At 50.5% G+C, this 27,200-nt stretch overlaps 11 protein-coding genes across 11 annotated transcripts; 8 read left to right on the top strand and 3 right to left on the bottom strand.

Annotated features, from left to right (window-relative positions):
* Positions 1-4,388: 4,388 nt before the first annotated feature.
* Positions 4,389-6,224, top strand: PG986_004543 (uncharacterized protein; the record flags this gene model as incomplete). Its single annotated transcript, XM_066840765.1, has 3 exons — positions 4,389-4,837; positions 4,896-5,676; positions 5,757-6,224. 3 exons carry the CDS (start codon positions 4,389-4,391, stop codon positions 6,222-6,224), a joined length of 1,698 nt encoding a protein of 565 aa, XP_066703392.1.
* Positions 6,225-6,470: 246 nt separating this feature from the next.
* On the top strand, positions 6,471-7,732 carry PG986_004542 (uncharacterized protein; the record flags this gene model as incomplete). The annotated part of the gene is made up of 3 exons (XM_066840764.1): positions 6,471-6,517; positions 6,583-7,258; positions 7,307-7,732. 3 exons carry the CDS (start codon positions 6,471-6,473, stop codon positions 7,730-7,732), a joined length of 1,149 nt encoding a protein of 382 aa, XP_066703391.1.
* Positions 7,733-8,355: 623 nt separating this feature from the next.
* Positions 8,356-10,092, top strand: PG986_004541 (uncharacterized protein; the record flags this gene model as incomplete). The annotated part of the gene is given in 3 exon segments (XM_066840763.1): positions 8,356-8,523; positions 8,577-9,404; positions 9,415-10,092. The coding sequence occupies 3 exon segments, from the start codon at positions 8,356-8,358 to the stop codon at positions 10,090-10,092; spliced, it is 1,674 nt and encodes a 557-aa protein (XP_066703390.1).
* Positions 10,093-10,696: 604 nt separating this feature from the next.
* Positions 10,697-12,063, top strand: PG986_004540 (uncharacterized protein; the record flags this gene model as incomplete). The annotated part of the gene is made up of 3 exons (XM_066840762.1): positions 10,697-11,033; positions 11,088-11,217; positions 11,286-12,063. 3 exons carry the CDS (start codon positions 10,697-10,699, stop codon positions 12,061-12,063), a joined length of 1,245 nt encoding a protein of 414 aa, XP_066703389.1.
* Positions 12,064-12,485: 422 nt separating this feature from the next.
* PG986_004539 (uncharacterized protein) lies at positions 12,486-12,710 on the top strand (the record flags this gene model as incomplete). Its single annotated transcript, XM_066840761.1, has 1 exon — positions 12,486-12,710. The coding sequence occupies one exon, from the start codon at positions 12,486-12,488 to the stop codon at positions 12,708-12,710; it is 225 nt and encodes a 74-aa protein (XP_066703388.1).
* Positions 12,711-13,679: 969 nt separating this feature from the next.
* PG986_004538 (uncharacterized protein) lies at positions 13,680-14,393 on the bottom strand (the record flags this gene model as incomplete). Its single annotated transcript, XM_066840760.1, has 1 exon — positions 13,680-14,393. The coding sequence occupies one exon, from the start codon at positions 14,391-14,393 to the stop codon at positions 13,680-13,682; it is 714 nt and encodes a 237-aa protein (XP_066703387.1).
* Positions 14,394-15,736: 1,343 nt separating this feature from the next.
* PG986_004537 (uncharacterized protein) lies at positions 15,737-16,929 on the top strand (the record flags this gene model as incomplete). Its single annotated transcript, XM_066840759.1, has 2 exons — positions 15,737-15,769; positions 15,892-16,929. The coding sequence occupies 2 exons, from the start codon at positions 15,737-15,739 to the stop codon at positions 16,927-16,929; spliced, it is 1,071 nt and encodes a 356-aa protein (XP_066703386.1).
* A 147-nt stretch (positions 16,930-17,076) lies between these two features.
* On the bottom strand, positions 17,077-18,521 carry PG986_004536 (homogentisate 1-2-dioxygenase; the record flags this gene model as incomplete). The annotated part of the gene is made up of 2 exons (XM_066840758.1): positions 17,077-18,391; positions 18,451-18,521. 2 exons carry the CDS (start codon positions 18,519-18,521, stop codon positions 17,077-17,079), a joined length of 1,386 nt encoding a protein of 461 aa, XP_066703385.1.
* A 787-nt stretch (positions 18,522-19,308) lies between these two features.
* PG986_004535 (uncharacterized protein) lies at positions 19,309-20,085 on the top strand (the record flags this gene model as incomplete). Its single annotated transcript, XM_066840757.1, has 2 exons — positions 19,309-19,516; positions 19,595-20,085. 2 exons carry the CDS (start codon positions 19,309-19,311, stop codon positions 20,083-20,085), a joined length of 699 nt encoding a protein of 232 aa, XP_066703384.1.
* Positions 20,086-22,809: 2,724 nt separating this feature from the next.
* On the top strand, positions 22,810-24,077 carry PG986_004534 (uncharacterized protein; the record flags this gene model as incomplete). Its single annotated transcript, XM_066840756.1, has 5 exons — positions 22,810-22,815; positions 22,907-23,212; positions 23,327-23,825; positions 23,875-23,912; positions 23,955-24,077. 5 exons carry the CDS (start codon positions 22,810-22,812, stop codon positions 24,075-24,077), a joined length of 972 nt encoding a protein of 323 aa, XP_066703383.1.
* Positions 24,078-25,364: 1,287 nt separating this feature from the next.
* Positions 25,365-26,266, bottom strand: PG986_004533 (uncharacterized protein; the record flags this gene model as incomplete). Its single annotated transcript, XM_066840755.1, has 3 exons — positions 25,365-25,419; positions 25,478-25,639; positions 26,001-26,266. 3 exons carry the CDS (start codon positions 26,264-26,266, stop codon positions 25,365-25,367), a joined length of 483 nt encoding a protein of 160 aa, XP_066703382.1.
* Between the last annotated feature and the right edge of the window lie 934 nt (positions 26,267-27,200).

The following is a 27,200-nucleotide window of genomic DNA, read 5'->3' as shown; positions in this document are numbered from 1 at the left end:
GGAATTTAAAGTTTATAAAGAATACGTTACAGCCGTTTTAAAAAAGGTTTTATTATTAATAATACTATTCCGTAAGTAGCGCCTATTTTATTTATACGAAAGGCTGATAAAAGACTCCGTTTCTACGTTAATTATCGTAAACTAAATATATTTATTAAGAAAGACCGATATCCGCTACCGTTAATTAATAAAACCCTTGATAGAATAATTAAAGCTAAAATATATATTAAAATCGATATCCGCTAAGCATTCTATAGGATTCGTATAAAACTTTAAGATTAAGATTTAACGATATTTCGGACTAAGTATAAATCCTTTAAATATTAAGTTTTCCCCTTTAAATTTATTAATAGCTTTATAACGTTTTAACGGTTTATTAACGAGATTTTAATAAAGTATTTAGATTTATTTTATAGCGTTTACCTTAACGATATTTTAATTTATTCGGAATGCGAGGAAAAACACGTGGAATATATTAAGAAAATGTTATAAAAATTAAAGGAAGTAAGCTTTTAAATTAATATAAATAAATGCGAATTTTACGTTATTAAGATTAAATACCTTGGTTTTATAATAGGTGTAAACGGCGTAAAAATTAACCCCGAGAAGATTAAGGCCGTTAAAAACTAAGACGTTTTTATTAATGTTAAAGCCGTTTAGTTTTTCTTTAGATTTTATAATTATTATTAACGTTTTATATACGAATATAATTGTATCGTTAAGCCCTTAACGAACTTAATTAAAAAAGTTTTATTTTCGCGTGGACCGACGAATATTAAGAGGTATTCGAGAGGTTAAAAAAGTTATTCCTAGAGGCGCCCGTGTTAATACACTTTTTTTACGATAAAAAAACCCGAATCGAGACCGATATATTGGATAATATCTTAGCTAGCGTTTTATTTTAAAGGGAGGAATTTAACGATAAATAATATCCCGTATATTTTTACTTCGAAATAATATAAAGAGCCGAGTATAATTACTTTATTTAGGATAAAAAATACTAGTAATAATAAGAACGTTTAAATATTAGAGAGCGGAATTAATAGGGTTATAACGATCTCAACCATTTTTTATAATTATTAATTACGAAACATTTTAATATTTCGGTACTAAACGACTATTTAACGTAAAATAAACGGCTTAGGCTAATACATTATTATAATATAATTTTATAATTACTTATAAGCCGGGGGGAAAAACATCCTCATTAACGTACTTTTTAAAAAAGCAGGTAATTTTAAAACTTAAAAAGATAAAAAGGACGCTTAACGAACTATAGCCTTATTTAAACTAGCCTTTTTAAACGTTATTTAAACTTTAAAAAAAACGCGTTACCTAATTAAAAAAAAGCGAGCTCTTAATTATACTTAATTAAGGAACTACTTAAACGCTTTAAATATAAACTTACCGATACCTTTTTATACGAAAATATTATATATCCAAGATTAGAAATATATAAATAAAGAGCCCGAAAAAATAGAATATAAAAATAAATTATTAACGAACGATTTATCCTATTCTAAGGCGCCTTATTATACTCGACGAAAACGATTTTTAAACCCGTATAATCGATAAGGTTTACTCTCGAACCTTTACAGTACACTTAAAAAAATAAAACTAAGCGCTTAGTATAAATAAAATATTAATGACTAAGATTAAATAAAAATTACGATATATTCGTAATTAACTACATAAAATATAAGCCGAACAAGGTTCCCCGCGATAAAACACCCGGCCTCTTACACTTATTATTAATTCTACTACGACCTTAGGACGCTATCGCGGTAAACTTTAAAATAATGTTTAAAAATAAAAAAAGGAATAATAATATTATACTAATAATTAATAAATTAAGGAAATAAATATAGAGCATCGTTTATTAAATAACTATTATTATAACCGAAATAGCTTAACTATACTACGAAAGATTATATCGAATATATAATTACTTTTTAATAATAACCTTAAACCGAGGACCGTGATTTATCTCCGCTTTTATAAATAAAGTATTAAAAATCCTAAGAATTAAGTAAAAACTATCCTCGATAAGTTACTTTTAAACAGCGGGATAAGCCGAAGTAACGATTTAATACTTCGAATAAAAACTACGAGTATTTACTAACTATTTTTAAGACGATTAAAACGAAGCTTTACCGGCTATAAATACCGCCTAAGCTACGTTGCTTTAAAATTTAATGAAGTATTCCCCTTACGAGATCGAAATAGGGTTCCCTATAAAATTTACCTAAAATTAAAAAACTAGGATTAAAAACATAACGAATTTAAAAGAACGCGAAACGCTTAGCCGAATAACCGTATAAAATTTAATAAAACGAATCGTTAATTATTATAAAATAATTAAAAAAAATATAATTAAAGCTTAATAAAAAATATATAATTAAAAAAATAAGCACCGACGGTAACCGGATTTCGATATCGGGGATTAAGTATTTATTATTAAAAAAACCTGGTTTTTTATAAGGCTTACCGATAAACTCGATTATTTTTTAACCCGATAATATTATAAAATCGAACGAAAAATCAGTTACTCGTATCTATTAAAAATTTTAAAAGGATAGATAAGTTTTAAGGTCTTCTATATAAACCGACTTAAAAAGTACCCGAATAACCCCTTAGTTAAATAAGCGGCACGAAACCTTAACGGCGAGGTAATCGAATTAGGCGAAGAAAAAAAATAAAAGGTATACCGTATTATTAGTTTAAAAACTTATTATTAGAAATTATAATATTAAGTCGAATAAAGAGGATAAAATCCCGATTTAACCTAGTATCCCGTAGAAAACTTTAAAAATACGGTTAAGTAATTATAAACCTATTACGAATAAAATTCTAAAGCTTTTAATCCTTCGATATATTTATAGTATTAATTATAAGCGGCCGAGAACGACACGTTTAATAAACTACACGAAAATAATAATAAACCGGCCGCCCCTAAAAAGAGAACGGTATAACGAAGGGGTTAAAAAAAATAGTGATTTAGATAAGGGAATAAGTTTAAGTAGTCGTGGTATTAATTTTTTATTTAATATATCTCGAGATAAGCTATTCTAAAGGGGGGGTAATATTATAACGTATTTTAAAATAGGTTTTTAATAGCCTTACTAATTAGAATAGGGTAAGGGCGTGCGAAAAATAGCCCGAGCGCTACTTAACTTTTCCCTACTTATTTAAATAAGGAAATTATCCCGGTAAGGCTAAACCTTTTCTTTTTTTCCCTATTTTTTTCGGTTTTCTATAATAAAGCAATAACTTATAGCTTTACCTCCCGAATTACTATAACTGTAACACGATTTATTTATAAACTAAATTTTTAAAACTAGTGATATTAATATATATATAGCGCTGCCTTATTTATCGATTTTTTATTATTAAACTCGAACCGATTTTAAGCGTTATAGCTTAATAATGTTTACGAACCTTAAGAAACTTTAATAATTAGCACATTAATTAACGCGTACCTTATTAACTTATTAACGCTTTTTAATAAAAACCTTAATAAAAGCTTTATATATATAGTAAATATTAAAAAAGTTTAAAAAAAACATTAAAGAAAGAAAGTTTTAAAAAAGCCGAAAAAACGCCGATAAAATAATAAAAAGTAATATAAATTAAGTTAATAATAAAAATAACTTTATTATAATATATATAAAGTAAAATAACCTTTAAATTATAATATACGTGGCTTAATTAATTTATTTAATACTGTTATTATTATTTTTCGCATCTATTTTAAAGGGGTTATTTAAGGGGAGGGGGGGGCAGCCGATAGTGGTTGCATCTTATATCGGCTGGTGGATATACACCTTTGACTGCGACGGTGGTGTCCCCGCAGGTCACCCGGTGACTTGGATGGCCATCAATCCAAAGCCGAGAGTGCACCGCTGTCCCCGTCGGTGGTTGCAGACTCGCAAAGTGTCAACATCGAGACCAGCGGCGTAATAAGAATTCGTCCAGAGTGAAGCTTCTCGTTTGATGATTCGCATCTAGTAGACACCTGAACTGTAATTTGTTTTGGGCTATAATTGTTATTTCTTCTTGTTATTTTCTCCAGTTGAAGGTACCAAGGAAGTGTTATCCAAGTTCTCGGGCTCTACATTGGTACACGTATCTACCCGGACACAGGCACGTGAATTCGTGTTGTTGTGCCAGGCAACAGCCCTCGACAAGTTTTATGCTTGTACAACAAAGTGACTTGGAGCAAAAGGCCGCGAAAATTCTTCATCTTCTCATTTCACTTAAGAAAAGGGCATCCAAACACTTTATGCCCGCCATTTGAATGGCAGTCCATTTTCTACTTGTTTCGTAGACTTAATCAGCTGCGAGTTTGCGCGTCCCAAAACTTACGAATCGATTTCCATCCTACAACAATGTCCTCTTATTCGCAGGACTCCGACGTCACCGGGAGTGAGGTGGCCGAGAGCGATGTGGCCGAGAGCGAGGCGGCAGATAGCGACGAGGACATCCAATCGTCCAGATACCCCGGCCTGACGTCTTGGAAGACCCAGTTCGATTGGAACCTCCACGCCATTGAAACATTTGGCGATATTGCTTGGTCGGAGCAATACCAAGAGCTCATCCTCCCAGGCCTTGAAATCAAAGGCACACCGATCCCACTTCCTCTGTCCACGCCTCGCGATGCCGGAGTCATCCGAAAGGCGTGCCATCAGGCTCCTTTTGGCCGCGGTGATGAGACGGTGGTTGATGAATCTGTTCGGAAGACGTGGGAAATTGGCAGCGAGGGCTTCCAGCTTCTGAACCCACAGTGGCCCAGCTTCGTCAATGCACTTGTCAAAGATGCCTCAGTAGCGCTCGGCATGTGAGTAACTCCATGACGCGTCCCACACAGCTCCGGTACCCTAACAACCGCGTTGCAGGCCGCAGAATGTGCGGGCTGAGCCGTACAAGCTTCTTTTGTATGACCCGGGATCCTTCTTCAAGCCGCACAAAGATTCGGAAAAGGCCCCTGGTATGATCGCCACATTGGTAATCTGCCTCCCATCGAGCCACCGAGGAGGAGACGTCCACATCTCTCACAGCGGGCAGAAACATGTCCTCACAACGACCCAGGACTCCGCGTTCGAAGTCACGGCTCTGGCATGGTATTCCGATGTCACCCACGAGGTCAAGGAAGTCACCTCGGGCCATCGCTTGGTGCTCACCTACAGCATTGTACTGGAAAAGGGTCCATCTAGCCTTCCATCAGCGGATGGCTTTGCTCTACATCAGATCGCGCTGATGAACATGCTGAAAGACGCTCACGCCGACATCCCAGATGCAACAAGGCTCTTCTACCCGCTTTCACACAAGTATTCCGAGACCGGCCTGTCTCTGCATTACATGAAGGGCGTTGACAGAGCGCGGGTATACGCTTTACAGAAAGCCTGCGCTTCGTCCGAGTTCATTCTCTTGCTTGCCAATATCACCAGAACCCATATTGGGCCGGCCGAGGGGTACTATGATGAAGAGGACACCGAAGACTACTATCATCTCACGTACGCGGCGACAAGCGGAGGGGCTCCGGTTTGTAAAACCACGATGGACTTTGAGCCCAACTTCATAGGCCCAGATCCATATGAGCGTGATGCCGACAGCCTGGACGGCGGCGAACACCTGGGAAATGAAACTTCGCCACCAGAGGATAGATACCATGACTCGGTAAGTAGATGATTGCTCACCATCGAGGCTCCGCGGACCTATAACAGAAAAATGGCCCTGCTCATACTTTCTCCTTCCAGGCTGCTGTAATTGTTCGCAAAGATGACCTGTCAAAGTTTCTCTACTTGAGAGCCCTTCCGGATGATACCCTCGCAGCCAATGTTGCTGAATTGGTCACAGGGCATTTATACAGGAGTAACGGCCAAGCCCCCAGTACTACTGTCGAGACATTGAAGCATCTTGTGGAGCTGCCCAAGAGGGGGATGGGCAAAACCCTTCCCAAAATCCTATCGTTTGCCATCAAGACTGGCAATCGCGACTTGTGGGACGAGGTCATTACTTCTGCTGTGACTGATTTCCACCGCCTTGTCCCGGGTTCTCGCCGTTACGGCAATGATTTCTACTGGTTCCGTGGTCTCAAGTCCCAGTACGGTAAAGATGACAAATGCACATGGGCGATGGGAAGTCTGACACCTGTACTGTCGAGGCTGGCATGGCACCTGAACGAGGGCAGTATGGGCAGTCTAGAGGGAGACTGGGATCAATAGTGAGTTGGATATGACAAGTCCCACCAGGTATCCCGTTCACGAGCACTAACTATATTCCACAGTCTTGGAAAGATGGCAATCGACCTTCACACATTGGAGAATGTCAATAAGGCGCTGGACAGTCTTCTGGAGGACTTGAATGCCGAGAGTGCCAGACAGTCCCTTCAAACATGGCGACTTTCTATCCCGGAAAATCGGTTCAATCAGCCAGAATCCTGCCTCAAGTGGAACGACGCATCTACTATCATGGCCATCTTGCAGAAAGGGAAAGGTCAGGACTGGGTGAATGAAAGGTGAGTAATCCACTGTGCGGCTGCTTGATCCCACACGCATACTTGCTAAACCCTTCGGTATTTAGTTTGCTGCCGGCGTTGAAGAACCGCGCCGAGAAGTCTCTACTCCTTGCTCTGATACCTGACTTGCTGGATCGCAAGGAGATACCAGATATAGAGGCGATTACCAAGACGGTCTTCTGGGGCACCATAGACCAGCTCAAGATCGACGACAGTGACTTGGAACGACACTTCAAATACCCTTACGAGGTGGGGCATGTCAAGCCTCACTGGAGGGCCAATTATGAGAGCTACGAAAAGACGCAGGTGTCTCGCTTTATGGCGCTCGCCAAGAAGCTCGGGTTGCACGGGCTTTCGGACGAGGCAGACAGGTTGATAGATAACTGCTGCGGCAGTGTCGCGGAAACACACCGTCCAAAGCCTGTGCAACTCCAAACAGATACTGGGATGCGGGGTGGCCTACACGTCCGTGACAAGCCGCACTTATTGGCCGAGTTCATCCTGGCCGACTTTGTCGATGTTGTCGAGCAAACCGGAAGGCCAGCACCCGCAAGCCTGAAGCCCTTCTTCGAGAGTCTAGTCCGGCATTACGTCCACTCCGAGCTTCCTCCGTGGCTCAAGAAGCCGGTGGGCTGGGCGCACAATGTGCGACAGTGCGGCAGCAGCAGCGGCCAGTTCTTCGGCCGAGACCCCGAACGTTGCAGGGAGAGCGGGCCCTGCAAAGAGCTCTACAACTTCCTCGTGTCCGAGAGCGAAGAGACGCGCCGCTTCGAGCTGCCCTGGGAGTAGCGCGGTCACCTCAACGGCGGGCTGCCGGGGGATCGGTTTCGCTGCAAGGAGGCCGACAAGGACAAGGACGGCGCAACCCCCGCGGCCCTGGTCGAGACGAAGCTGGGAAACGAGTACACGCTCGACCCCGACATACACAAGAAATACATCGTGAATTTGGAGAACCGGCTCCTGGCGTTCCGGACCTCGTTCGTGCGGGCCGCGCTCGGGGACGCGCTATACGAGGAGCTGGTGCTGCTCGGCGGGATCCGGAAGCCCCCGCCTGGCGAGGACAAGGATGAGACCGTGCCCTTGTCGTGCGAGGATCCCGCCGCGTGTCCCAGTGTTCCTGTGCAGGGCTCGGAGAGGAAGAAAAGGGCGGCGAGTGGCAGTTTTGAGCAGCCGACTTGTTCGAAGGAAAGAAGAAGAGGAAGGTCCATGAAGTAGTACTGAGGTCGACTTGACGGAATTACGACGAAGGCACGGTTGATAAAGAAAAAGAAGTTGTGGTGAGCGACTAGGACAGTTTTGTTTGTTTAGCTAGGCTGATGATGAGACAACCCACTCTGTGGTTGGGGAGTTTCTCGTTCGGGCAACAGAGAATGGCATTGCGCCCGCCGTTTTGCAAGGTGGTCAGCCTGGGATTGATTGGTTGTAGGGCTGTTGAATATGCTTACTCTACATTCTCAATAGGAAAACATGATGCCCGCGTTTCACGAGTTGTTCAATGGTTCTCCGTACTGTACGTGAGAGGTCCTCGGGATTTTCAAACCGGTGGTTTAATGCAGCTCGATCCTCACACTTTTGCAGGCCCTAGCAGGGGCGCCAACCCCAATTCCGTCCCTCGCTGACGGGTTTAGGGGGCTTCATGGCGGGGTGATTGGTGCGCCTACAACGTCTCCCTGGCAGTCATAAAATCGTTTCGCTTACTTCGCCGACCAGCAGTGAGTCACGCCGGAGTAAGCTCCTGGCATATAAACTACATCTTTGAATGAGGATGCCAACGAGATTGCGTTAGGCTACGAGCTCTTCACTGGATAATAACAGCAGAGCAACCGACCTGCACAAATATGAACAGCATACTGCCAGACGCTAAGCCACCCGCTGGAGTGCTAGCTGGGCCTCCCGCAGTTGGAGTTCCTGCTAACACCGGTGTCCCAATCGAGCCGCTCCATCTCCTCGAAAGCCCCAAGGTCCGCACAAAGCTGCGTCTATACGCGATCTTGTCCGGTCTCTATGTGCGCAACACACTTCCGCCCATTGAAACCACCTAGCTGACCATGTCTCCCAGCTCGCCCTCTTCGTGGCCGCGCTCGACCAGACCATCGTCTCCATCGCCATCCCCACCATCACGTCGGACCTGCACTCCGCCCAGGGCTACGTCTGGATCGGCGGCGCCTACCTGCTGGCCAACGCCGCCACGGGTCCCATCTGGGCCAAGTGCAGCGACATCTGGGGCCGTAAGCCCCTGCTCCTCGCCGCCGTCGCGCTCTTCACCGGCGCCAGCCTGCTCGCGGCGCTCAGCGCCAGCATGACGATGCTCATCGCCGGCCGCGCGCTGCAGGGCGTCGCGAGCGGCGGGCTGATGCAGCTGGTCACCATCGTCATTTCCGACCTCTTCAGCGTGCGCAAGCGGTCGCTGTACTTGGGCTACGTGGGGTTCGTCTGGGCGCTGGCCGGGTCTTCGGGGCCCTTGATCGGTGGCGCTTTTACGCAGTTTGACTGGCGTTGGTGTTTCTGGATCAATCTGCCTATCGGTGGCCTCACCTTTCTTCTACTGGTACTCTTCTTGGACGTCCACAGCCCCCGCACGCGCATCAGGGAGGGCGTCAAGGCCATCGATTGGATCGGCACCATCTCCATCCTCGCCGTGACCCTCCTACTCCTCCTCGGCCTCGACTTCGGCGGCGCCATCTTCCCCTGGACCAGCCCCAAGGTCATCTGCCTGATCGTGGTCGGTGGGCTCATGATTGGCTTCTTCGTCTTCAGCGAGCAGCGCCTGGCCAAGTACCCCCTCATCCCGCTGACGGTTTTCCAGAACGGCTCGAACAACGCGACCTTTGTCGTGGCCTTCGCCCACGGCATGGTCCTGATCGGTGTCGAGTACTACTTTCCCCCTGTTCCTGCAGAGCGTTCTCCAGGCCTCGCCCCTCCGCAGCGGCATCCTGATGCTGCCGCTCATCGGCACGCAGGCTGTCGTGGAGATTCTGGCCGGCGTCGTGATTCATCGCACGGGTCGGTACCAGGAGCTCATCTGGGCTGGCGCGGTGCTCATGACGCTCGGGACGGGACTGTACATCACGTTCGGGCCCGAGACGTCGGTGGCCATGGTCATCGGTCTGGAGATTCTCGGCGCATTTGGTCCCGCTCTCCTGTTCCAGGGACCCATGGTGTCGATCCAGAACACCGTAAGCCAAGACGAGACCGCGTCAGCGACGGCATGTCTCGGCTTTATCCGCAACCTCGCCATGTCCCTGTCCGTCGTGCTCGGCGTTGTCGTGTTCCAGAACAGCATGGAGGCGCGGCAGTCGGCCCTCGCGGCCGCGGGCCTGGACACTTCCGTCCGCGAGGCGCTTTCGGGAAGTCAGGCCGCGGCCAATGTCGGGATCACCCAGACTATCCGGGATGGGGTCCAGCGTCACGTGGTACTGAAGGCGTTCTCGTGGAGCTTGCGAAACATGTTCATCATGTACACGTGCTTGTCGGGCGTTGCTCTTCTGGCTAGTGCGTTCATCAAGCACCGCAAGCTCAATGAGGAGCATAGGGAAACTAAGACGGGGATACAGTCGTTGGCCAAGGCTGGGTAGACCATCTAGTTAGCTTGGGGGAGATTGTGGCTACATCTGTATCTAGCACGCTAAAGAAGCAGGAGCATGTCGAGCTTCCTGTGATTGACTAAGTGGGGGTCGGAGCGGGAGCACTGCCTAAGTCGTAAGGATCATCGTACGATCATTTGCCTTCAATGCTACATGATTTCGCTTGGCGAGGCCGAACATCAAGTGCACTTGGGATATGCTACACTCTACTTCGGGCGGCGGACGGATGCCTCCCATCTTGTCTATCTGTAATTTCAGGGAATAGGGGTAAGTAGATCCTGACACGATACATTTGGTTACACGAACTTGGTTCCTTGTCAATTCGTATTTCCATATGCATAGCTTTAGTGACGGTTCTTTGTGTTTTCGTCGAAACAATCGCGCTGTGTCAGCCTGCGCCTCACAGCTGCATAGCGCTAGAGCATATTGCATTTGCTGGGCCTCACTTGAAGATCCTCGGGATATCCTTTGCCACGATGTTGGATCCTGCCAAGGAGCGATCTTTCTTTCTCCTCATCCCGTCATCGTGTGATACCCTGAACTTCAATAAAACTACTTCTGAGTGATTACCAAACCTCGGGCCTCGAGTAAGATCATGGGCGAAATCGGATACAACCCTCAAGTCAACACGATGACGAGCCCTATCGGGCTCCTTGACTCCATTGGTATCGACTCGTTCAAAACCGACACCGAAAGATATGCGGCAAAGGAGGCCGCACGCAGGCTGCTTGCCCGCATCGAGACGCCCTTCGAGAGGATCTGGGCCCTGGCCTTTGAGAACCCCGTCCTAGTCGCAGGTTTACAGCTGTGTCAAGATCTTGGTGTTTGGGCCAAATGGACCGAGGCCGCGAGCAAAGGGGAGGATGGAAAGATTCAGACCTTGGATAGCCTTCTTGGCTTTTGCAATACCACCGTCGAGCCGAACCTGCTATGTATGTTTTGGCGCGAGCCTCTCGGTCTGACACCAGCTTATGCATACTGACTAGATCGCTTTCTGAACCACATGGCTGCCCTCGATGTTTTGGAAGAAGTTGGTCCCAACACGTGGAATCCCACAGCTTTCTCGCTGGCTATGGGCGACGGTGTATCCTACATAGACCAGGGAGTCCGTTGCGGGTAAGGCTGTTTCTCAGTTTTTCGATCGTCGGCTCTTCGAGACGATAAAACTAAGAATATTCCAAAAGCCTGGACCACACCATCCCCTGCGGCGTCAACCTCGCCAAGTTCCTGAAAGAGAACGGCTACCGCGAGCCCCTGGACAAAGACAAGTTTGACAACTACCGTGACCTATTTGGTGACGACTTCTTCGCCTTCTGCCAGAAGAACCCCGGCGCCGGCGGGAGCTTCATCGGCCTCATGACCGCGCTCCGGAACCACAAGATGGTCTGGACCGACGTCTACGACACCCGACAGCTGCTCCAGGGGGCCGATTTGGAAGGTGAGGGCAAAGTACCGCTCTTTGTCGACATCGGCGGCGCGCACGGTCTTGATACGCAGCACCTCCTCACCAGGCATCCGGACAGGGTCCCGGAGGGTGCCCTGTTCGTCGAAGACCTGCCCGGCGTTGTGTCGACGCATGCGCATGAGGAGCTGGACCTGCGTATTAAGCGGGTTCCGTACGACTTCTTCACGCCCCAGCCTATCCTCCACAGCCGGGCGTACTTCCTGCACGCGGTGCCGCACGACTGGTCCGACACGGACTGCCTGCGCATCTTTGCCAACATCAAGGCCGCCATGAAGCCCGGGTACTCAAAGTTGCTGATCTACGAGGTCGTGTTGCCGGCGCGGGGTGCGACGAGTCTCATGACCACGCTCGACTTGCAGTTGATGAACTGCGTCTCGGGCCTGGAGCGGACCGAGGGGCACTGGGCCAGGCTGTTGGGAGAGGCTGGGTTTAAGATTGTAGAAATATCTCGGCATCATCGGGCGGTGGAAAGTGTGATCGAGGCTGAGTTACTTTAGGACAAGTTGGTAGAGACAGCCGTAGATATGTATCAAGATGGCATACACTTTGAAATCAGGGTTGCCATTGGCAGAATAATACCTGTAAAATAACTCGACCGTCTCGAGACCTCGATTATTTTCTATTGGCACCTGTTTCATCGCAGCTGTCAATTGGCCTCTTATGACGTGTCCTTCGAGATTTTGAAAATCCCCACTATGTTGAAGAAAAGGGGTCGACTAGGTATTACCCCTTACTTGTCAGAGGACAAGAGAAGCCACTGATTATGCAATGTCAGTCAAGAAGAAAAGCTATTTTGTAGCATAATTATTTCTTCAAAACATTAAACATACAGAAATGACTTACAACGCCTGGTTGGTGTGGGAGAATGGCCGTACCCCCTGGCCCACCCCAGCCTGCAACCAAATTCTGATAGACTAACATGAAGGTGCAGACTTTCCTTTTCTGGAGCGACATTTGCCAAAGTCGAGTCCGGAGTCTCGACCGGGCCCCAGATGATGCCGTCGGCGGCGGTCAAGAGCCCCGATATTTGCGGTACACCGACAATGTCCAGCACGCTGGTGTCCCTGGCACCATCGCCGAGCGTGCTCTAAGACTTTTGGATGATATTCGCCTGTCCTATCTGTGGATCCTTACTGAGGGATAGCGGCTTTGGACTTATCGGGCCCCATCGGACAAGTTAATGGTGGAAATTTAAGCAAGGAGACGATGGATGTCAGAGTTGGATGGCTGGCCACGAATCGCCCATCACCCATGATTAGATGCCACCCAGAGCCAATACGATGTGCATTATCTCTATTGCAAGTTGGTTTCCTCGCAAAAAGCTGACCTTTTTCCATGGGTAATCCTCAATGGTCAGGGAAGACCAGCAAAAAGAGAAGCGTTGCTTTTGACTCGGCTGGGGCTCGATCCCAGGACCTTCAGTGTGTTAGACTGACGTGATAACCAACTACACCACCAAGCCATTATTGTTCAGCTTCTTTGACCCGATGTACAGTTCGGTTTTACTACTGTTTATATCCCCAGATCCTGATTTGGCCCGTCTAAACCAAGCATCGTCTGTCGTGTGATGACGGGACAAAAAGGGAAATATCTATGCAACTCAAAGAATCAGCGCTGTTATGATAAAGTAATCTGGTGATGAGCAACGACAGCCGAGGAGCCACCCCCTCATAAGAAGCGATAAACGTGGGAACTCCTGCGTTGCAAGAGACTTCGCGGAATGTCATGTGGTCGAATGAGTGTCTAGGGGCAAGTAGGTTTGATTCTCATTTTATTACACCTCGTGTGGCGACACACCTTGCTGTATATAAGGCACATGAACTACGACGAGCTGTAGCCTGGAGCCTGACCGTTGCCATTCCGAAGGATCCAAACAAGACGACGACGAGCCACGCCGCGGCGGGTGATCACGCAAAAAGTTAATTGTAATGCTGTGTGAGGGAATCGAACCCCCGCCTCTAGCTTGGAAGGCTAGAATTCTACCACTGAACTAACACAGCCTGTCGCGGGCGGATACTTTGCTGTGCCAAAAAATCAGCTTATTGACATACAGTAGCTAACCGACTGATACCCTAGGTCTATATCCTGAAGAAGTCGTATCCTACGCCTGCATCTACTCATCCGTATGTCGGTCCTTGCCCAAAATGACGGTACTGACCTCATCCAACGGCCTCCCCGTCCTCAGCACATCCCAAATATACATACTGCAATGCGACGCGTGCGCCTCCTTATCGTTCCAGGGCTCGACCGAGACGGCGCCGCCGCTCGTGGCCGACCGCACCTGCTTCCGCCAGGTAAACAGGCAGTGCGAGATGTGCCACTCGACCGTGGTCCAGTACTCCCGGCCCTCGCGCGCCAGCTCGTCGATGTCGGTGAGGTTGACGGGCGTCCGCTGCGATTCCGTGATCAGCGCGACGTTGCGCGCGTCCGAGATGTAGTAGGGCCAGGCGCCGTCCGGGCCGGAGCCGGCGGCGTCGAATTCGGTCATGAGCTCGTGGTCGACGCAGTGCGGCGGCAGCCAGTCGACGGCGATGTGGTCCCAGGTGCAGCCCATGGCGACGGCTTCGGCGTCGGATGTGCCGCACCAGCAGGGCGAGCGGTACTCCTTTCTCAGAACGGACTGCGCCAATTGCAGGGCCCGTGTGGACGCATCGATGGCACCCCAGGCTGCCAATAGCACGACCACAGTGACTATTAATATGTTGCTTAGACCCCAGTCCTGCGTCTCGACCTTTTGCCAGAGCTTGGGCTTTGCTCCTGGCTTCTTGGGCGTAAAGTCGGTTCGCTCGGCTGCTTCGGGGTCGGTATTGAGGCTTTGGTACTCCATCGTTGTCTTTCGGGGATTATCGCCGCTCTGGGCGATTACTATAGCGACGTTGTGTAAGACTGTTATAGGAATGATGTATGAGACTGATGTGAAGTCATCACACAGTCATAAGAAGACGAGGGATGTAAAACCAGGAGCGGTTTTCTCCAGAATCTGTGAGATGAGGAAAATGAGATTTCATGTAAGGGCCCCTCCGGAGAAATGGATGCCTGGAGTATGGATTCAATGCTCATAGGACTTGCTGTTGGTCTTACTGTGTGTGAGCTTGGGGGTAGCCTGGTCGGCAGAGGCGAAGTAGTGTCGGCATGAACGCTCACTCGCAGGCTGCCATTCTGCAGTCAATATTCCTGCAGTGCCTACATTGCATGCCGCGCTCCCCATTGGTGTGATCCCTAGGCTGATGTCAGCTTTGGGTTGCAGAAACCATGGTGATTGGTTGCAAGGCTGTCATACATGAAGGCGCCCACAGCCCGAGCCTGTATCACGGGAGGATTCTTCGGTTCGCGCCCTAAACGGCTCCGCCCCCGTGTACTGCCCCTGCCTTGTCTCGGGCGCTACCAGCCTTACGAGGCTAAACGATGGGCCTGCTTTGGTCGATTAGAGCAGAGGGGGATTTTACATACTTGATGCATTGCGGGCAGCTGGGTGAGTCAAGCTGAGGTAAGAGTCAGTTGTGGTCCTGAGCTAAGATGCCGGGCTTACCTAAGATGACATGCCTGTCGCTGGCGTCCAGGCTCCAAGAAGAAGAAAAAAAACAGTCAGCAAAAACACGGCAGCATGCAAGTTGCATGATCATGGCATGGCGCACACCGACACTCATCAGTTCTTGGTTTTCTGCTTGCTGGCGAGGCCATGAATGGCAGGCGTTGGAATCGCGATAACCGTTTGATGCAGACCTCTGATGTTGCTTTCATCCCTGAAGGCGGACCAACACCCGGGCGCGCACACATATGCCGGCCCCCCAAGAACGCAATGAGGGACTGATTTTGAGCACCCAACCGGGTTCAATCAATGTAGACTGCATTTAGAATAGCAATACTGAGAGTAGATTTTCATTTTCCTGCTTTTATTTCTTTCTAAGTGGCTTGATGATTAGCAATTGTGTTGATTGCATAGAGCAATTTCTAGTGCTTGGGTTGCTGCTGGCGGTCTTCGCATCCCCACACCTGCGATACGATTCTAATTGGCCCAATTGAGCTGGATCAACAATGTCGTCATAGCCATTCAACCATTCCCGAGCTCATCCAAACCACGTGCACTTCCTTTTGTTCTGAAGATACCTACACGCAATATTGGGCGTAGACGTCAGAAGAGCCCCCTTGAATAAGTAGCAAGGTGCCACCATGAGTGGGAGCACGAACCGAGATGTGATGCTTGTGAGTAACCACCACTGCTGCCCCAAGCCGATTTGACTCGAGCCTCGATCTTGCATCCTCTCACCTCCTGCTTTCCCATCCACCCACCCACATCTCGCTAACGCATCCCGTCCAACCCCCAGGCCGGCGCCGCCGCCGCCTTCACCGTCGACCTGCTCATCTACCCCCTAGACACCCTCAAAACGCGGCAGCAGTCCCAAGACTTCCTGCAGACCTTCGCGGACCCGGCCGCCAAGACCAAGGCCCCGCCAAGGCAGCTCTTCCGCGGCCTCTACCAGGGCATCGGCATCGTCATCGTCGCGACCCTGCCCGCGGCGGGCACCTTCTTCACCACCTACGAAGCCGCCAAGACCTTCCTCGGCCGCCACGTCGGCCCCGCTGATCATGCCGCCGCCGCCGCCGCCGCTGGTGGTGGTCGCAAGAAGCTGGTCAACCTGCCCCAGCCGCTCGTGCACTCGGCCGCCAGCGCCTTCGCCGAGATGGCCAGCTGCGTCGTCCTGACGCCCGCCGAGGTCATCAAGCAGAACGCGCAGATGGTGCAGCGGCAACAGCCGGGCCCGTCCAGCAGTGGTGGTGCCATCAGCGGTTCCTCCTCCATCAAGGCCCTGCGCCAGCTGGCCGGCGGCGCGGGCGCGGGCCGGAAGCTGCTGTCCGGCTACACGGCCATGGTGGCGCGGAACCTGCCCTTCACGGCGATCCAGTTCCCCATCTTCGAGCACGTACGGGAGCTCATGTGGAAGAAGGGGAACAGCAGGACGAAAGAAGAGAGCAGCTTGTGGCGGACGGGCTGGGTCACGGGGACGAGCGCGGGGCTGGCAGGGAGCTTCGCGGCCGTGGTCACGACGCCGATGGATGTGGTCAAGACGCGCATGATGCTGATGGCCGGCGGCGGTGACGGCGGACAAAAGCGGAAAGAGGGCAAGGAGGGGGTGCCGGCGGAAACCAAGCAGGCCGCCAAGGCCAAGGACGCGCGGGGCGGGCTCGCGGTCGCGAGGCAGGTGCTGCGCGAACGGGGCGTGCCGGGTCTGTTCCGGGGCGCGGTGCTCAGGGCGGCATGGACCGCTGTCGGCAGCGGCTTGTACTTGGGCATGTACGAAGTCTCGAAAGTATGGCTAACACGAGGGAGGGCGAGCGATGAAGAAGACGGCAGCTTCCCATAAGTAGGTTCCGTTCTGCCCTCAATCTTGTATATACATAGAAGAAAGCCAACACGCGTTTCATAGACAAGTCCAGAATACAATGTACACCATAGAGAACCATGCAAACTCCCGATTGAGAAGTTCAATCCTGGTCCTTCGCCCCGGAGGCTACATCTTGGCCAATCGCCCCTTGGCCTGCGGGTTCTTCTGCGCGCAAATAAACGCCCACTCGCTCAGCGCCAGTGGCCGTTCCGTCTCCAGCACAAACGCCGTAACCCCGTCCATCTGCAGCTTCTGCGGCCTAGACGTATCGATCTCCCGCGCCACCCGCATCTCGCCATCCGACGCGCCGTGCGTGCTCATGGCGCCGTGCAGCCCCGCGCCGAACGGCGCGAACCGGTTCGCCACTTTGTCGGTGTCGTTGGAGGGGGACTCCGGGTCTTGGTTGCTGACGATGGCGCTGAAGAACTCCTGCATCGTGTTGCGATGGTAGTAGGGCAGCCACAGCGTGTCCTCGGATACGTTCCAGCGCGGCGGGACGAGGACGAAGTCCACCACCGCGGTCCCCGGTTCGGCGCCGTGGTGTCGCGCTGATAGGACCGTGTACAGACTGGGGTCGTGCTCGTCGAAGAGTGTGTTGCCCAGCGGGCAGAAACGGCCCAGGTCGAACTTGTAGGGGTAGCAAGTCCCATGCCAGCCCGCGACGTCGAAGGGGGTGTGCGTCTGGATGCAGTGCCACGGCTTGCCCGCCAGACGCGACACGATGGTCCATTTCTCCCCGTCACGATCGCTGGCCTTGGCGACGCCGTCCACTATTGTACCGTCGAAGTACGCCTTGGACACCTGGAAGTCGCGCAAATTGGCCAAGCCCGTCGTACCCAGGATACCGAGGTCCGGCAGCCGGAAGTGGCCCTGGAACAGCTCGCAGACGAAGCCGCGACACGGCTTCCCGCCGGGCAGGGTGATGCGGAACCGAACGCCGCGCGGGATAACGGCGATCTCGTTCTGGCGCACCATGAGGAAGCCCAACTCGGTCTGGATATCGAGGGCCCCGGACTGCGGAATGATGAGCATCTCGCCGTCGAGGCTAGAAAAGATGTGGCGGGCCGGCATGTCCTCAGTAACGCTGAAGACCCAGATCGCGGTGCCTTCCTTTTTGACGGGATCGCCGTTGCTTCCTAGTAGGGCATGGCCCGTAATCCAGTGCGCCTGGTCGGGGACGGGGAAGGAGGGCCAAAAGTACGAGTTGGGGTTGATCTGGGTCGGCGCCGCCGACGTCTGCGGGCCGTAGCCCGACCTTATCTCCAGAGGCACGAAGTCGCCATGCAGCATGGAGGACTGCGACCGGTACAGGAAGGTCTGGAGGTATTGGTCGCGCGGCGAGGTGAAGGCGCTGCCGCTGATTCTCTCGGTGTACAGGCCCAGTGGTGGCTTCTGGGGCGTGTTGTTTACTTGCGGGATCGCTCCTTGGAGAGCCTCTGACCTAAGCCCGAAGTTAGCTGGCTTTCGACCAGGGATGATTTGATAACCACCGGATCTTACGAATGGTAGTTGCCCAAACCCTCGAGGTATTGGTATGGGTCCTCGACCGCGAATCTGGTCATGGGGGCCATCTTCACGATCCGCTTCAATGCCTAGCTAGGAATATGTCCGATTATGATTTGGTTCCAGCCGAAAGCCCTTCTGAAGAGTTCTGTTAGCCTTTAGGGGAGTGTAAGCTCATATTTCTCATTCCCTCCAAGCAGTCAGGAATGCATTCTTGGGTTCTTTTGGTCACGATGGAGTCGGGACCCGATCAAGTCAGACTCGAAGCAAGACCAGTGAGCTCTCGCGGTCGTACGATCTGAATGATATTGAATGTCGGCTACCGTGTTGGTCCCAGATTTGGGCAGCATGCCGAGGCAAAACGACATTGAGGGTATGTCCCCAATTCACGTATCCTCGTCGCTTGTCCGGGTTGCAGAGCTCTTGCGCCAACAACTCGCAGGCAGGCGGGATTGACATTATGACCAGTAACAATGACCCAAAGGCATTCAACTGGAGTTCTTCGCAAAATAGCACCTCGTTTTAGCAGTTGGGTGGGAGATCTTTGTTTGCGCGATGGTGGGAACCCCGCACAGTTAATGTATTGGGGACGAGGCCCCGAGGAACCGCACAACACTAGGCCGAGTACCGCCAGCCTGCGGGGAAACACCCTTCGCTATGCAACTGCCGTGCTTGCTTGACTCGGCTCGCAGACCAACTTTCCTTCAAGCCAAGGCCACTTCAACCAACCGATGCCATGTATCTACAATATTCCTCTGCTGGAGGTTAGTGTGGTTCATACCACGACTGCTACCGTGGAGAACGTCACTGTGCTAAACGCTTCGACTTGTAATCCCGGTCGCTTTCTCATCAATCATGTCGCATACGACATTTGCCTCCAATACCCCTATCACCCAAGTTCTCTATGTTGATATTCCATCCTCGTCGGATATAGCAGACGAATCGACTGAGCCTGGGCTAAAATGGGCCAAGCTCCTCGATACCATCGCCAGTTCTCCAGGCTTCGTGCGCCTGTATTGGGGAAGGCGCCTGGAAGAGCCGGAGAAGGTGCAACTTCATATCGGTATTTGGCTATCTGCCTCAAGCTCAAGCCCAAGTGCCTTTACTGATAAGGGCTAAATGAAATGCCATGTCCGCGTAGTCAAGAAGACTCTGGCACATCATCATAGCTTCATTGCCATCTCATCATACGTCGATGAGGTTCTGCCCGTACTCAAGAGCCTCGCCGTTCCCGGCTCTCCAATCTCGATCCGTCACATGTCTCTGACCCACCAAGTCCTCGCCAACCCCTTTTCCAAGTCCCTGCTGGGCTATCCCATCGGCACGGCCATCTACAAGTCGTGCAACGCCGTCTGGCACGAAGGGGCTTGGCCGCTGTGGACGCACGTGGTCCGCCATGTACCCGGGTGTTTGGACATCGCAGGAGGACAGGTTTCGGAGCTTGTGGACGGCATGGGCAGCAGCTACTGTGTGTATGTGGGGTGGCAGACGGTCAAGCACCATGACGACTACCACCACACCGACCACTTCAAGAAGCACTCGGTTATTCTCAGGATTGGGCATGAAGGCTGGACGGAGTACGGGCACGTGGTCTTTATGGGGATCAGGGAGAACCAAGGGGGGCGGCTTTGACGGACAAGGCTGTAAATATGGGCAAAGGGTTTACTTGCCAACCCACCTCCCTTTCATAACACACAGATCCTACATACCTTGGGTTATCATTCTCGGGCGTCACTTATATAACAGAGTGACTTGATAGCCTCATTGAACCACCACAGAGCTAAGTATGGATTGTCTAATGTTCCACATAAAGTCAAAGCAAGTACACAAGTACTGTCAACTGACGCAAGCCCCCTGGGTCCAGTTTTGTGAGAACAAAGGAGGAAGTCACAAACGCACGCAGTAAGCAGCTTCTACCAACAGCCACCTCGGCGAGCCTACATTAACATTTACAACGAGCAATTTCACCATCCCCGCACCAACTTCTTCCACAAGGCACTGTTAGTGTAACGGTTATCATCTACGTTTCCCATTATCCAATGTGTGTCAACGTAGGACCCGAGTTCGACTCTCGGACAGTGCAGTCATTTCTCTTTTTGCATTTTGGGTTTTCCTTATTTGCCTCTGACTCGATGCTTCGGCAGGTCCAGTTGCTAATCATGCTGCACAAGTCATTTGTTTTGTTTATGTCGGGGCATTACATTCGAGCAAATGTCCATCCAGTTCGCTTGCTCGAGTTGGCAAGGATGATTGATATCTTGCCCATCTTCAGGCGGTTGGTACAATCCTTCCATCTCGAGACCCGCCGCCTCTATTAGCACCTTCCTTTCTTTGGCTGTCGGTCCTCTCTAATCCAAACATGGAGAGCATCACCATTAGATCCCATTGAGCTGGCAGCACAATGTCAATTACGGGCTTACAATTCTGATTTTCTTCGTCCCACTCTGTGTTTCCTACCTCTGAGGATTATCGCTGCCATCTTCCGCCTGGCCCGGGTAGGGGCAGGACTGTGGTGATCAACTAAGCCGACTATGACATCGCATTGAAGTCCTACACGATTGTAATGGGTCCGTTGAATATCAGTGGCAGTTTATCGTGCCCGACGCTTTGCGTCAATTACCATCTCATGGGTCGCTTCATATGCCACTGCTAGCAAGCCTTCCGCGCTCGCCATCGTCACTACTCCCCACGAACTCGGACAACATATGATATCGAGCAGAGTCAAGGGACAGGACGATGGCGACGCAATACATCGAATTCCGCCCGTTATGTCTCATCACGTTGACCAAATCCAAAAGATCTCCAGCTAGAAAGAGAAAGATCGAATTTTGCTTATTTGTAGGCGAAAATGTTTTATGGGGCTCCCTACCCCTTTCTTTATGAGCTCCAGATGGCAATAGCTGACTTCCCCCGGAGCGCTGCGGCAGCCAACATTGTCGACTTCTAAATACGCCAAGATATAAAACAACGATTCTCATGTTTGGTACCCATTGCGATGTGTCACGAGCTACTTGGCAAGCGTCCATATCGTATCTCACCCGTTCCTGTTCTGACATGGCCAATAATAAGGTACGTCAAGGTTTTGTTCAAATCCGCATGATTTCGAGTCAACTACCGTACGATTGAATAAGTTCTCGGCCATATCGCAATGTTCCTAAATAGACAACTGCTCGTTGGCCCCTTCTCGAGCTGGCTCCTGGGAATACAGGTTCCTACAGTGAAAACAGATGTGGCCTCGGCAGAACGCGTTGGCCTTATCAAGGTACGTTTGTCAGGCTACTTCCGCCGAGCACCTCGGGTTCGAGCATCTCGGGATCACCTAAACTCAAGGTTTTGGCCATGTGTTACACATCCCATTCCAAGGAAAACCAAGAAGGCGGGATGACAAGCGTGTTGTGAGAAGTGGATGATCTAAAGGCATGAGCATACCGGTGGGTGTGAAATAGTAAGGTAGAATGGGAGAGGCGCAAAAGCAATGGTTCAAGTGGTAAAATCCAGAAACTCGATCCTAAATGAAATGAAAAAAAAAATGAAAAGAAAAATGGCAAAAAAGCTAGGTTGCTCCCTGACGGAATCGAACCATACGAAAAACCCCCCTTGAATACTTCAAGCCAACCGCCAACCGGGGATTGTTTCTGGCCACTTTTACGCAGGCGTTTACATCTGCAACCAACTAAGCTGCAGCTCGCGCAGGGGCCCCTACTGCGCAAGCTGAGCTATCATTGTTGGTGGTTGCTGAAAAGATCTGTTATTAGGAATTAAGTACCTACCCTCTCTGCCGCAATCTTCCCTATAGCAACAACCGGTTGCCCCCTACCTACTCATTACACATACTGTAAACATTGACTTCCACCGGTGACCCCTCATGGCTTATTGCTGGCAATTGCACCAGGATACACATTCCTCCAACTACGTCAACTCCTCACGAAAGAGTCATAGCATTAGTGAGTCATTTTGATTTCCAGAGGAAATCAATTGCATATTGTTGTACCTAGCGAACCCAAGATGTAACTCATGCGTAATATGAATATCGAGGCAGCAATTCCTGCTCTTCAGGCTACCACGGTGACACCTCTGTGATATCTTCCGTAGCCCAGGAATAACCATGTTAGAAAGGATCCGCGATAATGACCAACGCAAGCAGCCCCTCGAGATATCCCTTCGTAGCCTACCACAAAGATTCTCCCTGGCTGATGAACACCTCGATGGTGGCTAATTCAGACTTTTCATCTTCAGACCTCACCTCCTCGTAACTTCCTCGTAACTTCCTCGTACTTCCGTTTATGAGATCGTCCTTTCTGTTTCACCTCAGTGAGTTGGATTCCCTTCAACTTCATCGAGTTCCCTCCCCCAGCCATGTCTGTGTGTTGTGCGTAGACCACCCCCGTATTCATACACTCAACCTCGTCGACCGCCCGGACGTGGAATATTAACGAGAATCCTCGCCATTAAGGCTCAAGGACTCGTCACCGGAGTTATCCTCATCATCGGAGCTCAACTCCTCGTACTTTCGCTTACGAGAACCGCCCTCCTTCACGCCAACAGGCTGGATGTCTTCCAACTTCATCGGGCCAGACTCCTCCTTCTTGACCTTCACGGCCTTTCCTGCCTTCTCTCTCAGATCATCATTCTTAAGCTCCAGAGCGAGGATCTTTGCTTCGGCTTGGCTCAGCTTCATCTTAAGCTCACGATTCTCGTCGAGTCTCTCGTTGATGTTGTCGGCATTCATGTCGAACTTTCCCTCGAGGGCCTCAATGTGGTTTGCCTGGATCAGGCGCTGCTGCTCGTACAAGTCCCACTGGGACTGGTCCACCTGGCGCTTCATAAACTCCGCTAACTCGGAGGCGCTCTTCGTTGCTCTCAGCTCCTGTAGGAGGTCCCGGTTCTGAACCTTGATACCGCGGCTCACTCTGTCATGTTGCTCCCGCTGCTCGACGAGCTCCTTCTTCGATTTCTTTTTCTCATTGCGAAGCTTATGATCGTAGATGCCTTTCTCGCGTTTGAGGTCACGAGCGGTCTGCTGGGCGCGCTCCTTCTCGCTGGAAGCGGTATTCTTGTACTTGTCACACAGATCCTCCAGGGCCTCAATCTGCTGCTGTGCCTCCTCGTAGAGAGTAACGAGCTCGGGTTTCTTGGTCTTGGCTCGCAAGCCCTGCATGTAGGCAAGTACTGTTTGCCACGCGGCGGCATGCATACTGGCGCGGTTGGGATTCTCTGCTCCCTCAACACCGGCATTCTTCTCAGCCTCTTCATCAAGACGGTTTCGTTCGAACCAGTAACGAAAGTACTGGGGATGACGTGGTCCGGATGCGACGTTGGTGTTGAGCTGACCAGACCAGGAGTATTTGTGGCTCTCAACTTTGAAGTCTGGTGTTAGATTTTCGGTTGATAACATGGATATTGGTAGCGGTCCACTTACAGATCTTGAACCACTGCTCTTCGGCCATCAGGCGGTCTGCGTAAGCTTGGGAAACTGGAGGCTGAAGCTCGCGTTCGTATAGAAGCTTGACGGTGTTCTCGGTCCACGCCTTCTCAACGGCGGCCTTGGCCCCCGAGCCCTGGAATTTGGCAACCTTCTCGAGCAGTTGCTCCTTGGGCATCGCATGGCTCGAAGACTGATGTGAGCATGTGAGTCAGATTATGTCATTGCCAAGATTCATCTTCAGAGTGAGAACTGCTTACCGAAGACATGGTGATGGTTTGTGCTTGTAGATAGAAGGACAAGTTTGCCAGAAGATGAGGATTAATGATTATTCATGTAGTTGCGACGAAGGAGGTCGAGGTAGTTGCGGCGGAAGAGGTTTATGTAGTTACAAGGGAATGCGTTCAATGTGCTTGTCGAGCTGGTGTGCCTTCCGTGACCTGTTGTAAGTGAATATATGTGTAGATATTCCGAGAGGAAGGAGCAGAACAAATGGGAAGTACTGTGATGGCCAAAGTCTTCTCGGCGCTTAGTGGAACTGGGAAGCGTGGAAAAGGAAGGTGCGTGATGAACTACGAAGTAGTGCCTGCTCGCCGAAGGAGGGATCTGGTCCCAGTTGAAAAGTGGTTAGAAAGTTTATGACCGGAGCAGAGTAAAGAAAAAAATGGTAGAAGAGTCGGCGGTATTGAGACACCCGGTGGAAGGCGCAGAAGATGACTTAAAATAACGGCGAGAGCCTCTAAGAGGTATCAGAGGCTCTTAGCATGCATCCTCGCGGCTTACCGATCTCCGCATGATATCCCGTTGCGTATATGAGTGGTTGCTTGCAAGATACTTGTAATAGGCTACCAATAGATGTTTGGATTCGGGTATCGACGATAGAAGTACGTAAGAAACCTCAACCTGCACTACATGTGAGGTTCACCATCAATCTCTAAAGAGAGACACTGGATGAGGGTAGGAACTGTCAGGGCCTATCAGGGCAAGATTCATCACTGGCTGATACTTGCTGTGAGATGACACATGTGATGATCAGCTACCTAGACTCAAAGAAGAAAGGAATGAGTACTGATGCCAGATATCACTGTGTATTTCGTATCAATTGATATACAGTCTTTGTAGAGCGTGAGTAACCTTGGCAAAGACTGTCCCAAGATTCATGATCAAAGGATGAACCGGTAGAATCGTCAGGGGCGAAGACGATCCTTCAGTCCAGCTAATACTGAAGAAACCCAAGGACATGATCATTATCATTAACCTTAGCACCATTTATACTATCGAATAGGTATGTATTATGTCTCAGTCGAGGCAGCCCGGGGTATATGTACAACACTTGCTTAAAGACGTACAGCGAAAGAAGCTTCCTCATCTCCTGATCAACAACCCCTGGCAGGTCAAGCACCACCAATGCAAGTTTCATAAACAGCCCTGCTGCACCGCTCTCATTAACCGTCATCTGTCAGAATTCCGTCCGATCGCCCTGCTCCGGCTATTCGTCATCTAGTATTCGGCTGGCGAGTTGTCCAAAAATGGGCACCTCATATCTGATGCAGGGTCAGCTGTCCGTACGCCAAATCTCGGAATGGTATGAGCAGGACTTACCTATCGAGAGTATCTGCATCTCTGTATGCTTTCAGAGCCATGAACGCCATCAGCGCCAGATCAGCAAGGATGAGGACCCAGCTCAGGAACGTGGACCATGAGAAGATAAGATGAATGATGAAGATGGCTGTGAACATCAGACTGGACTGCCACGCGTGGAATCTGTCGAGTTTTTGTTAGCCATGCCCATAATATGCTAAAACGTTTGACAGTCCTCAGAAATCTCCCCTGTACAGCATTGGCGCCAGGTCTTGCTGATCCAACTCGAGGCGAAGCTCCAGCCCAGAATCAGAAGACCAGCAGTGCTGGCTCCAGCCATCCATCCCGTATCGATTGATGTAGGTACAGAAATTCTCACTCACCGGACATAATCACTGCTCCTCTCCAGAATCAACAACAAAATCGCGCCCACCGGCGGACCCGCCAAATACGCCGCCGCCGCCTCGTAGTCGAGCCTTAGCCCCAGACTCGTATCGAACTCGCTCACGCCCGCGCCCGCACTCATATACCCTCCCCCCACCACTTGTCGCCACCGTAGCCGGACTGTTCCCGAACCCGGCCTCCAGCCCCCGGCTCGTGTTGTTGTACCGGTCCGCCGTCGGCAGACTCGAGGACCACTGACGCTGCGGCTGGGGGTGCTGCAGCGGCGGCGGCGAGGCCATGTTGCTGGGCCGGCGCGGGTAATCGTAGGAGCCGCGCGGGGAGGCTAGAGGGGACGCCGTCGTTCGCGGAGGGGACCAGGGGGCGGTTGTGCTCCGGCGGGGAGGACTGGTAGGGTGCGAAGTCCATGGTGTGCGGCCTGTCTGTGCTCTTGGGTTACTCGGTGATGTCGTGTTGCAGGATTTTGGAATTTCGGGTCGGGCTGGTATTGTGTGCGTCGCTTTCTTCTTTGCAGAGAAGCTTTCGTACGTGAGAGAGACTGTGGCTTCGTCGTGTGTCGGTAAATCTCGAGGTTCGGAGATAGCAGGTCGTCGCAATGGTCCAACTTGCTTAGCTCGGCTTCTTGTCGGTGTTGCTTCGCTAAGTTATTCCAGTCCAAGCTTTCGGGGTCCTCAAGTTTCAAATTCACGGCAGCGCATTCCAATGTTGCACCCAATGTGTGTTCTCCTCCGGCGAGCTGGCCGAATTGCAAAAAGAACAGGAAAAGAAGAGGCAGAAGTCGGTGTGTGCCGTAATACAGGCAGACTGAGGCGGGCAGTCAGGAAGAGTGACGGTGAGGGAATGACGCTTAAGCTGAAGTTTACTTTGGAGGAATGCATGCGCATAGATAGCGCTTGCGCCGGATCTGTCTGTCTAACGCAACGCAACGCAACGCAGCGTCAAGTACAAAGCTGCTGCCCTGTCTGGCCTGGGGATCGGCAACGGCAGATTCCGCCCACATCTCACTCAATGACCTGCAGGGTCCTCTCTTAGCGCGAACCAGTTCCTGTAGCTCAATCCGTCACTGATCTATTTCGGTGCATCGGCGGGAATGGCTCGTGTTCTGCAGGTATCCATTTACGGATATCGAATGTCGTACGTCCTTTTCATCAATCAATACGATATCTTAAGCCAAAATTCGTTCAACTTGTTCCATGTATGCAGCATCCTCGGTTGCTCCTATCCTTCAGCTACCAACGGAAGGTGCTCACTGACTAATAAAAGCTAATTGCTGTGCCTGAAACCCTCAAGCTACAAGGATGTCAGAATGTTTGTACTGGACATGGACCTCATTTGCAAGTCG

This window comes from Apiospora aurea (assembly GCF_038362705.1).
Source record: "Apiospora aurea strain CBS 24483 chromosome Unknown utg000003l_segment0_segment0, whole genome shotgun sequence".
In the NCBI taxonomy this organism is placed as follows: Eukaryota; Fungi; Ascomycota; class Sordariomycetes; order Amphisphaeriales; family Apiosporaceae; genus Apiospora; species Apiospora aurea.
The sequence above is the reverse complement of the archived record's forward strand: the minus strand, read 5'-3'. Positions and strand labels throughout refer to the sequence as shown.